This window comes from Dunckerocampus dactyliophorus, chromosome 10, assembly GCF_027744805.1.
Source record: "Dunckerocampus dactyliophorus isolate RoL2022-P2 chromosome 10, RoL_Ddac_1.1, whole genome shotgun sequence".
Taxonomy (NCBI): Eukaryota; Metazoa; Chordata; class Actinopteri; order Syngnathiformes; family Syngnathidae; genus Dunckerocampus; species Dunckerocampus dactyliophorus.
In genome coordinates this window covers 21,267,392-21,280,185 of record NC_072828.1, presented here as the reverse complement: position 1 = coordinate 21,280,185, position 12,794 = coordinate 21,267,392, and the positions used below count along the sequence as shown (strand labels likewise).

At 41.1% G+C, this 12,794-nt stretch overlaps 1 protein-coding gene across 3 annotated transcripts in view; it reads right to left on the bottom strand.

Moving 5' to 3' along the window:
• ddah1 (dimethylarginine dimethylaminohydrolase 1) overlaps positions 1–12,794 on the bottom strand; it is a 73,114-nt gene that overhangs the window by 54,226 nt on the left and 6,094 nt on the right. The window contains exon 1 of one of the 3 annotated variants that reach the window (XM_054789355.1): positions 10,772–11,361. The exons of 1 other annotated variant lie outside the window; for it this stretch is intronic. In XM_054789355.1, coding sequence (XP_054645330.1) covers positions 10,772–11,065 — 294 coding nt within the window. In that variant the 5' untranslated portion in view covers positions 11,066–11,361. Of the gene's footprint in view, positions 1–9,880; positions 10,150–10,771; positions 11,362–12,794 lie in introns of those variants that run through there. One more of the 3 variants, XM_054789356.1, reaches the window with a different exon arrangement.

The following is a 12,794-nucleotide window of genomic DNA, read 5'->3' as shown; positions in this document are numbered from 1 at the left end:
TAAATGGAATATTTTTGTAGTTAAAGCATAGAAAACCTGTTTATGACCTTCTAAATACGTTTTTTAACACTATTAGAGCCATCTAGACATGAACACCTATACTGTATAGTCACCTTTACAATTGTACTAGACAATATAGTAGACATAATAACAGAAAGTAAGACATATTAGACATGAATAAGACATAACATAACATACATCATATACATACATACATCTTTGAATGCGTCTTCCGAATACCTTATATTTGTATTTTCAATCAGTTAGTCATTTTTATGCTTGAAAATGATTAATTTAGACCAAGAATATGTGAGATTTGATTAATTATGCATATTTGTTGACTATTAATAGGCCTTATGTTGAAGCCATAAAATTCAAACCGCAAAATGGCAAAGGATGACTGTAAACCAAAAAATATGCTAACCCGGGCGTACGCTAAACAAGGTTCCACTGGATTCCATTTCTTTGCTCTGAAAATGAGTTGATTTCGCAGTGTGTTTAGGGTCACAGTGAAGTGCCATTCTGTACATTAAGTAGCACAGCAGATCACCGCTTTTCACGAGGCTTATGTCCCAGGACCGCCAGCGAAAAAAAAAACATGAGTAATTGATACGACCATAAAAATTCTATTTTTGACACGTCCACCTTCTTCCACCCCCTCCCCACCAAAAAAAACCCCTCCCGCTACATTGATGTCGACGTTCTGCTCAGATTTTGGATCAACATTTGCAATAGAAGCGACTTTTGTGATTATCAGACGAGAATCAGCTCCAGAACCCTCCCCTTCTCTCGTCAATATGCCTCACACACTTATTAAACATGGTTTACATTATAAAATGTACAGGTACTCACCACTAATGAATGATAATGTAAGATGAAAAACAACAACTATGGTGCTTTTAGGGACCACTCAAAGCTTGACAAACAAAACATTATCAGTGAAGCATGAAGATATAAACATGTAAAAACTGTGGGCTTTTTTTAACAGTGGTGCATGTATACTGTATATTTTATTCATATTATCACATATTTATAAATTGTTACTGGCCTATGGTGAATATAGAGATGTGTTTTCTGCATAAAAACTGCCTATTGTCAGAAAACCAAAATAATAATAATAATAATATATATTTCCAGCAGTCACGTCATCAATAAATACGACTGAGCTAGTTCCATGAGCAGCCTTTACCGCTAATTTGCACCCTGTTTACACCCTTGTTAATTCATCATTAATCATTTCTCATTAATGATGGCATCTCTTGGTTGTAGCTTTTGACCGCGCTCTTTGCGGAGTTTGTACGTTGTCCCCATGTTTGCATGAGTTGACTGAGCGATGAGGAAGGTGTAATTGAGCTTTGCTTTCACTTGTTGTCCCAGGACACCATCCAACGATGAGACAAGAAATGTACCTTATTGTGCTGCTGTTTTAACAAGTGTGCCAAGGATGAATGAAAACACGTCGGAGGGCGGTGAAAGAAAGGTATGTCAGCAGGTGAATTTAGTGCACTCACCTGCAACCCATAATGAGCAAGCTCTGCGTGTCTGTTCCAGGGTTTACACAAGGACGAGTCGTGGAGTAGATGGCTAAAACAGTGTAAAAGGTTGGTCTGTTTTAAGGTGTGGGTTGAAACCGATGTTTGTTAGCAATGTGCGGTAATGATTCAGGGGTCTGGTTCATTCCCCTCATCATCTTGACATACAAACACAGAACTCGGCCCCCCAAGCAATACAGGGTGAAAAGTGTAGACTCTGAGTGTCATCGAGCAAACATGGGCAAACATTTCCAGAAGCTTGCTGTAGACCATTATGAGTCAATTGGTCATGTTCAATCTCATGTCTGACATCACTCCTGTCGTGCCAGAAACCCAGCTTCATTGCTTAGACATGTAACTAAAACTAAAACTAAAAGGGATCCAGCCTTGTTCTTTCAAAACTTCAATGAGTGTCACCTCCAGAGCATGTCTGCATGCTCTGAGTCTGATAATCAGCACTATTTGATCATTTCAGTGGGCATGAGCTCATTGGAAACAACACATTTACAAGCAAATTACGTCTGATCATTTGTGGGGACTTCTGGAAGTGTGTCAAATGGGTAAAACACTTCAGGCTCCCACTTGTAGACGGAGACAATCAAGGATGATATTGTTTCACCTGTTTGTCGCATGGCGTGTTTCGAGGGAACTGCAGTTTAAGTAGTCAAAAATAAATTGCAACTAGTCATTCCTTCAAGAACTTCTTCTACGGCCCTTTAGGAAGGCATCATTATTTACAGTAGCGGTCATTGTCTGAGACCACCGGCGAATAGTAAATAGACGTGAGTATTTGAGACCCCAATAAAAACGTCTATGTTTAACACACAACAATAAAGCCTGGGTTTATGCTGCTGCATCGAGGCGACACCGTATGCTACACTGCCCACCCCCCAAGACCCTCCTGCTAGCTTGACATTTACTTGCACTCAAATGTAAAAACGCACCAAGTCATGCACCAGTGTTATAATTACAGCAAAAAGAAGGCAGAAGTGACAAGTATATAGCAGAAAATTAGGTGGAAGCGCTGTGGCTGACGCTGTTCTCTGTGCTGTCTCAATCTTCTAAGTGAGTCGTGCATATGGCCATGACTGTCTATGAAATATATATTTTAGAAGCTTTTTGCGACATCGACACTTGTCAAAATAGCACAATGTAAGCATGACTATATTAACTCAGTCACGTGAGCAAACCGCACAAAACCTCAGTTCAACGACCATCGAAGGATGAGCTCTGCGTATGTCCTGCTTTTTTATGCGTGTGTGTTTTTTCTACACTTATTCCCAAGGCTTTTGGAGTAAATCCTTTGTTAAGAGTTGTAAAAACAATTCAACAAAGGGTGTTTGAAGCAAAATATATATAATTTTGTATTTGAAGTCAGTGGAATCTCATTTGGACCAGTAAGATTCCCATGTCACCATACAGATTGCCACTCCTCAAGCCTTCGTCAATTACCCTAAATAGTGTTCAATAGTTTTTACTTCTTAATAATAAGTTCAGTTCAGTTATTCTTCCACTTGTATAACAGTTAAGAATGTTAATATGTTCCTCACAAAAAATTGCATTGACAGTCAAACTAGTTTTTTGATACTGCCTACGTTTACATGCAGTCCTATCGTAGATAACCCTATCATAACCGGAATATTAGCAATAACCCGGTCGCGCACGGCCATGTAAACACCAATAACACTTTTAAAAAAACGGAATATGCTCATATTCCTGTGTTTCAAAAGAATATGCTCATATTCCGGTTTTTAAAAACCCGAATACGGTATTAGCCCTGGTTACTCCTTTTCTAACCCGAAAATCGGGTCATGTATACGCCTATCGGGATATCCCGATTAAAAGGAACATTAATTTGTGTTCTGCGCATGTTCTGTTCAAAAGGAATCTTGTGTCCTTGGCAGGAACTACTTGTAAACATGACGACACGCAAAACCCCACACTTTTGGAGCGAGGGGGAAACAAGTCACCTCGTTAGTGTGGTGAAAGACAGGAACGTTGTGTCTTTTCTTGACGGTAGAAAGTACCGCAAATGGATGGCACAGCTCCGGCTCCATTTCCAATTTCTTCACGTTCTCGCCTTCCATTAATGAAGAAAGCGAAACAGAATAGTGCCAAGTACTGGTGGTGGGTCAGTACCAGCACCAAAACGCAAACGAAGACGTTCATTATCCGCCGTGCCCGTGTTGTTGATCTTGGAAACAGGAAGAAGAACCGGAAATGACGCGCATTGCGTCATGACGTTTTCCGTGCGTCGAGACGTTGTCCGTACAGGGTTTTTTTGCATGTCGTGCATGTAAACGGGTTAATCATGTAACCTAAAGCATTATTTTCATTATTGTTACTAATCCTTAGGATGCAATCACATCATATTAGCTACTGATAGACGTAAAACATTCTCAGACTCTTTTCTGTATATGTATAATTCATAAAAGCATGCTTTACATTTTACAAGACTTAAGAAATTTCTCCATGTCTACAGTTAACACTTTTTCTTTGTCATCGCTGACCTGCGTATCTTTTTTTTTTTTTTTTTCCCCTCAAACACCCTGGTGCCTGGTCTACTTCCTGAGTTCTACTGCTGGGTCTCACATACCAAACCAGACATTCACACACCCGCACTGACGGCTCAGTGTGACCAGGTCATCATGCGAGGCCGAGAAGAGTTCCTGTTTGCGTGTCTCCTGCAGCTGTCTCGCAGCCTGCTGCACTGTGCATCATCCGAGGTGACGGAAGGATGGTGTGTGCGTGTGTGTGTGTGTGTGTGCATGCGTACATATGCATGTGGGATAATGATGGAAGGATGGTGTGTGTGTGTGTGTAGTATTCTTTCTGGTCTGCTTATTTTTCAGTGCTTACCCAAGACGGTAGGTATACTGTATGTGCTCACCTACATGGCAGTACAAACTATGACAGTATGACCGTAATTTTCAATTACAGCCGCTGATCCAGTTTACTGTTTACTGTTTGACTTACTGATATTAATTCAAATTAAAATAATTCGTCGAGTGACCACCATCATTAAACCTTACACTGTGGAACCTTGATTAGCATCGTTAATCCGTTCCAGAAGGTCTGACTTTTCACTGAATATCACGAGTATTTCCAAGCCATCAGACTAATGTCGGAGTCAAATCTCAAGTCAACGATGTCAAAGTCCAAGTCCAGTTCAAAGTCATCAAAATTGTGACTCGAGTCTGACTCAAGTCCGCATCCGTACCTCGCATAGTTCCTGTGTTTCTTTAGTTATTGATGTCTTGTCTCTTAACACACAGTACCGTACTGAGCAGCCACATCAGCGACAGTGGATACCACTTTCCTGAGTCGCAAAAGGTTCTATAAAAAGGTTCCGGTTCTCTAGTCTTCATCTCATGTATTCTCTTTGCCGACAGAAAAAACACAAAAATTCATAGAGGAGGCACTTGTGAAGTAAGTCCTTCAAATACTCACTAAGCTGCATTAAAACTTTGTTGACGTCTCTGCCACACAGTTGTCCCTCGCAATATCGCAGTTCAATTATCACTCCCTCGTTATATCGGGTTTTTTCAGAAAATAATGAATCAATGGCCGCTGTTTTGTGGTAGACTGTACTATCAGTCAAAACATATTGAAATACAAGTGATATACATGTAAGTATTCTGGTCACTTAGCGGCAGTAATGACACAAAAAAAATGAGACATTAACTTACATTACATTACCTTAACACTGCATGAAGTCATGAAGTCAGCCATGGAATGTCCGAATGAAAAAAAGTTGTCCTCTCACTCCGTGTGAAAGTGGTACGTTTTAGGCTTCTTTAGAAGAAATAAATTAGAGGCTAACTAGTTAGCTTGCTAGCTAGCGGCTGTCTCAAGTCCCTGCAGCATAAGAGTTGCACCATGTGTTATCACATGTCTAATAATGTTAAAAACTGTACTTAGAAAGTCACAAACAGGTTTTCTGAGCTCTAACTACGAAAATATTGCATTTATTAACATTGAATCGTATATGGCAGAAATTCATTTATCGTGGTCGGGTCTGGAACCAGAACCAACTAACCACTAAACGAGGAGCGACTGTATTGCTCCGAAAGTGGCCGCAGTTTTGTTTGCTTGCTATCAAAAATAAAATTCTCTGACAGTGCCTGCATACTGTAAGGAAATCATATTGTCCTTGGATTTCTGTACAGTTTGGTAGATTGCATTTTCATGTATGGTCTAACTTAGTAGGGCTTCAATCCAAAAAGATTATTGGAGATACAATTTCATGCTGTAAAAATGTGTTTTCAATAGAAGCACATTTTCGTTCCAGCAAGACACAATAAATTACAACCACAATTGTCATATTACTAGTAATATAATAAATTTTCCTGCTGTAAGCTAACCTATATACAGTCAGTCAGTCAAGATATGTCTTTTTTTAGCAAGACAGTCAACTGTAGGAATTAGGATCCTGAATCATGCTTGGTGAATGTTAATTTCTTTGGGATTTGGGGTTTTTCATGCAAGAAAATGAGTGAAAGGCAGCAGTATGACAATGCTATGAATGGACAAACACACCAGACACAAATTCCGACCAATCTTCAGGGGAAAGTTAAATGCAATAGGAATGTGACAGACAGTTGGGGAAGTCAAGTTGACCCCATGCCACAAACTCCTGAGTAGGTTCCAGGTATTGCAACCTCCTGTTCCATTCACAGATGGGTGTCAAGTCTCCCTGAAGGAAACCAGGCAAGTTCCATAAAGGAAGTCCTATAAGAAAGGCGAAGATGCCTAGGAATTTGCATCTGCAAGCTGTCTAGTCAAAACAAGGTGTCTATGGAGTATGGTGTTAGTCTGGAGGGAGCTGTGTGAGGCGTGACCGGAAAGAGGCCTTCACAGAGACATAAACTTGTAGGACTGAACCTAAATATTAGGTCTATAAAAACATGACCTAAATATTGTGTCTGTGGGGCAGAAGTTTCCATCCTGTCTGCAGACCTTAATTCACACCTAAGCTTTTACACGTTATGGCAGATTTGACCACTTTTTAATGACCATTATTTTCCAGTCACAGCAAGCCTGCCCACAGTAAATGCCTGAAACAATATGCCTTTAAAAGATGTGGCAAGTATTAAATGTAGAGATGGAAGTAACACACCTGACCGAAAGCTGAAAAATAACTGTTGCAATTGCTCTGTGAAACTTTTGATAGCTATGGTTCATTCCAAATGTTCCACCTAGTCTGTACTCAAACCAGTCACGATTAGCTCTTCATTAGAAAGTGTTCAAGCGCATTTGTGAAAACTATTCAGGGATGCAAACTTAAAAACACGACCAATGGATGAATTTAGCTATGATGCCGAGGTAGCAAAACTATCGGGTCAACACGAGCTATAAGCAAACCACTGCTTTCTGAAAACAGTGACGTCATCACCCTGTCGTGTCACATGACCAGAAGTGAATATCTGAATATTTCGAGTGGCATGACTCGCCCCAGTTGAAATTCTCCTGATATTTGTTATGTTTCATACTCCAAAATGCCTTGCATATTTATATATTAATATTAATATTTGTCTATTAAACTGTGTTATAAATGTATTTCCTGTATGATTCCAATCGTAAACACTTTCTTAAGTAAAAATCACTAAATTTGCACATTTTTTGGACCAAATCAAGGGCAGAAACCTCTCAAATTAAGTGCGCGGGGTGAGCCCACCGTGATGGTGATGTCTGTTTGTCAGCATGTCGCCAATATAGTGTATGCAGAAACATTTGTTTACCAGTAATCCCTTGTTTATTGCATATTTTCATAGTTAGAGCATAGAACACCTGTTTTTGACCTACATACATTATTAGAGCCCTCTAGACATTAAATAACACCTTTCCAGTCATACTACCTAATAAATTAGATATAATCACAGAATATAAGACATTTAAGACTCGTGCTTGTGTGTGTTTCAATAAATGACTTCTTGAATTGTGACACATTTGACAAATATTTATTTGTTCAACCTGTTATTTTAAACAACTATAGGTAACATCTGCTAGTATTGGTCTTGTATTTGTTGGTTGAGCGCGCCGAAGAGGGCCAGCACCTTTAACATAAAAAAAAAAAAACAACTCAAAAAGCCCATCAAAAATCTGTAGTCTACACTTGATGCCCTCTCAAGTAAAATGAGGGCAATAAACATGGACTTGCAAGATGCCTCTTATTCACGCATCAAACTATCCATCCATACATCCATCCATCCACTTTCTATGCCGCTTATCCTCACTAGGGTGGCGGGGGTGTGCAGGAGCCTATCCCAGCTGACTTTGGGCGAGTGGCAGGGTAACCCTGCACTGGTCGCAAGCCAACTTTTTGCCAATTTTTCAACTAGTCTCAAAATTTTGATCAGTATATAGTCTTAAAAAGACACAAGAAGCACTTAATGGAAGTACTGTACAAAGCCTCAAGTGCCAAACAACTACTCAGAGTCAAGCTCACTACTGCCAAGATCAAGATCGAAGTGACAATTCTCAGTTTCATTTAAATGATTGATTGTCTGATATTTGACATTGTTAGATAATCTGGATATAAATTGTCACAGACGAACTCACACACTTATTTGCAACCATGTTTCATTACGATCCTGAGCCTGATGAGCCATTTGATCGTTTTACCAGAACAGTGTGTCGTGTTCTGAACTGATTCATTTTGGCTCTTTGCTGGTGTGTAGACAATAGGCAACATCTCCAAAAAGAAGGCACTAAAATGTTCCAGAATAATATTTAAGTCATAGAATACAAAACATTGTAAGAACAAAAAGGCATTTCACATACTGTGACTGTGCGGCAATACAGAAAGTGAATCCAGCGACATGAATGGACGTGTCACCATCCTAGCCCTAGTTTTTCCATAATTAATACTCCCAAATACTCCCAATTAAATTGAGAATTTTTACTTTAAACCGTTCCAACAAATGATGTGAAAACAGAAAAATATAAACAAAATATGTAAATTTGTTTGGAATAAAACATCAACATTTCTACAGCATGTTAGCTCAGCATCAGCTCTTTCTAAAAAAACTGCATTCCCTCATTCAACTATTATCTATCCATCCATTTCCTATGCCGCTTATCCTAATTAGGGTCGCGGGGGTGTGCTCGAGCCTATCCCAGCTGACTACGGGCGAGAGGCGGGGTACACGCTGGACTGGTCGCCAGCCAATCGCAGGGCACATGTAGACATGGAGAAAATCCACGCACGAGGGGAACATCCAAACTCCACACAGAGATGCCCAAGCGGAGATTCAAACCCAGGTCTTCCCGATCTTCTGACCGTGTGGCAAACATGCTAACCACTTGGCCAACGATTATGTTAGAGGAAAATATGTGTGTGGACTAGCGGTGTTTTAGAATTGTCGATTATTCGACAATTCAATTCGGAGTCGGATTCGACTAACAGTCACACCGTTTGTTTTTGTTATAAATAGTCTATTTTGATACAAAAATAGCCTTATTTGTGCTAATAAAGAATTGAAAATGATGTGTGTGTTTAACAGAACACCTATACTTGCCACGCATTTATAAAATCATCTGCTTCAGTGGCACAAGCCAAAGGAACTGAGGTGAACGCTAGCTGTGAACACTTGAAGACTATTAACATCGACTGACTTAATGGCTCATAATGGCTACTAAAAATCAACCAAAATGTGGAAGTATTTTGAAAAGGTTAAAGATGACTCAAGGAAGCGAAGCACCATTTGTGCGAGCAGCTTCTTACATGTCACGCAACAACAACCAACATCATCGGATCATCGCTGATCATTTGAAAAGGTCAAAGGGATGGTTCGGATTGTTTGACATGAAGTTGTATGCCATCCCCATCAGTAGGGCAGTGTATCAATAGTGACTTACTCCCCACCTTGTTCCGTGAGCGGAGTTCTGGTCGGATTTCGGTGAGGAGGAATGCAGCTCCTGTTCGTTGCTGGGGTCATTTAAGCGAAGAGTTTGACTTCTCAAAACAATATGAAATATACATGAAAGAGTAATAGATTTGCATCACAAAACCATTGCTAACAAAAAAGTCAGACCTCTCAGTCACTCTGCGTTATTTCCTCGCCTGTCCATTGTTGTGTGTGTATGTTTCACATTGTTTACATGCACGGATGGAGACTGCTGCGACACGAGAGTCTCCCGTCGCAGACTCTCATATGAGCATATGAATTATGTTTTCGGCCATTCGTGGGGGGTCCTGGTACTTGACGCCTGTGAAAAGTGAGGATTTACTGTATCCACCTTGCAACTGCCACACTACACAACAGTGAAGAGTCATTAAAGCATTGATAAATTAAAATCAATTTGTGGTCGAAGTCTTTGCAAACACATCATTTACGGTCATCTACCTTGAACTTCACTTGCTCTTCATTCATCACAGCTGACATTCTGAATGTCACGGTAACCTTAAGGGCAGCGAACCTAAAACTCTAGTGTAAAGTTTAACATTGCAGTGTGTTGGCTTGTGCACCGCCTGTCAATGCCCGAGCGTATGCACATAAGCATTTGCACCATGATCAGCATAAAAAGATGTGAATATATGTGGTGTGCTGAGGGCAGCATTGCCAGAGCTTTTCCATCAATACAACAGTGGGAACAGGCCCCATTAGAGCCACTGTTCCAAATAAAGTGACTGTGATGTGAAATGACAGCAGCTTTTACAGAAGCCAACCAACCGTTGTTTCCTCATTCTCTCTCTCTCTCTTTCTCTCTCACCCATACGAACACACACCTCATTCTCCATGTCAGCATGGAGTCCAAAAACAAAACATGATACAAGACTCAACTGCAGAAATACAATTCTTAGTATTTGCAAGTTTCTTTAAAACACTATCGTTTTCCCCAATTTTGTTTTTTGCAAACTTGATAAGTGTGCAGCACATTTTGTGTAAAATTGAAGAATAACGAATTGTGGTCTCTGATGGGCGTTGCCTGTGCTTAATCCATTTCTTTGTGCATGATGGTGCACAATGGTATGTGCTTAAATTGTGATGCGGATTTCCGAAAGTGTTATGGACTCGACTGGGGATGCAATTAAATATTTGGAGGGAGAAGCAGGCAGTATATGCAATAACAGTTCACATTTATATTTGGGATCGCGTGTTAATATTGACTGACAGTTATTTATTCCGGTGAAAGTGTCAAGTGAGAAAGAAAAGACTTTCTCTCCACGCTAACATCAGATGTTATTTTAGGTGACAGTGATCCATGGTGCGGAGCATATGTTGTCACTTTCCTACCTCTCCTCTCCTGCTCTCTGCACCGGGTCTGGTGATGAGCGCCGTGTCCCCGCACACCACGGCGGCATCCTCCACGAACACGCAATCCGGGAGCGTCTCATCAGCGGGCAGCTCCAATATCTCGAGCCCGAGCGTGGTCCTCAGGACGTGGACGTAAGCATCGTGCTCCCTCTGAGCGATGGTCACGTCCACCTCTGCCTGGCTGCTCCGGAGCGCCCCTTTAGCCAAAGACTCAGGGGTTCCCCGGACGATGGCGTGGGTGTAACGACCAAAACCTGCCATTAAACCAGCCATGTTTTTTCCTTCACTTGGCACGCGTAAATATAGGGGGAAATCAAACCCGCAGAGCACTCTAACGAATCAGTGACCATCGGCTATCACGATGCTGCCTGGATTGCTTACACACCACCTTTTCACTATGTTGGGTTAATTCTTAATTGACAGTAGGCTGCTTCATTGACTGTCAGTGAGTCGCGCTCCAGTCTCCAGGCGAGTCGCGGTGACGCGCAGCGACCATCACGTGGAGCCCAGCAGCCTGTCAGCCTGAGAGGCGTTAAACCCAACATGTGCAGCTAGCTACACCCTCAACCTTCGCTTCCATCAATTTCACACTGAACCAACAAAACAGCCTTCAAGCAGCATTACACCACTACCTATGCTTTCCTCCCAGTTAGAGCAATTAATAAATCATATATACAGAAGTACAGAATTCGTCATCGGCATGTGGGCCACTATAAACATTATATGCGTATGTGTATTTACTTGGGAGTTAACTTCTCAAAAATGTCAGAAGAAAAATGTGGATTTGCGTACGCTCATACACCTGCACAATCTACCAAAAAGCTTTATCCAAACACTAACGATGCTCAGTTTTGGCATAGTTTTGGCTTTGTTTAGTAATAGTTACCCTCACAATTCCAGTTTGTAGTAGTGTGGAACTGCACAGCATCCGCCCATTCATCAATTTCCTCTACCGCTGACTTTGGGCTTTGGGGGTCAGGCACTGTCACAGGGTATATATAGAGACATAAACTGTTCACACTCACATTCTTCACTGACTGGAAGTCAGGTGAGTCAACCATCAGACTAAGGGTTCGCATTAAGGCCAAACCTTTTCATTTGGCTGGCCAAACATCCCTCAAATAACACACTAATTAGTCTATAGAGAAGTGCTCATTCATGCAGTACTTCCTCCATTCTGCAGGAGGCAACAGTGAGGTGTTGAGGCAGCGGTAGAAGAAGACAGCTCACATTTAAACGAATACGGCATTATCAACCCTGAAAAAAAGAAAAGTAGACACTGAAAATTGGATGTTTAACAGCAACCGGACTAGGAAATATACATTTACTGAAAATGGGGGATGCCCACGTGTTTACTTTGTAACATAGTAAACACCGTTTCAAAAAAATATTTTCCGATGAAACGTCAACACACTGACGCAGTCCATCCCCCCCGATTATTCATGGATGGGGCAACGGGGGAATATCTCCACGGAAATCCTTTTTTAAATTACTTTTTTGAACAATAGCATCTGGCTCAGAGTGTCTATCGAGAACATTTCTTGCCCTTGGAACCCTGCACTAGACCATCAGAACAACCCAGCAAACATTTACGATTTGGCGTCAGGATGTTGAATGAGATACAGTAGATAGAAGACAGCTAGATTGACAGACCAATAGTTGGCCTATCGATCAACCTCTTATCATAAGAAATGTCTTTTTACCATTGTAGGGTGTACACCGCCTCTAATGAAGTGCCTGGTGAAGTACATTTTCTCCTTATATCACTGCCAAAAACAGATATAGAGAGAAAAATATGTATTTGATCCCAGTTTGTGGCACAAAAATGCGGCTCGTGCATGGTGAAGAAACCCTTGTTGGCGAACACAGAGGTCAGATGTTTCTTGCAGTTGGTCACCAGGGTTGCATTGGAGGGATTTTGGTTAGACCAACAGCCCCAAAGCACAACGTTCCCATTTCCACCTCCATGTTTGACAGTAGGGATGACATTGTTCGGGTCATA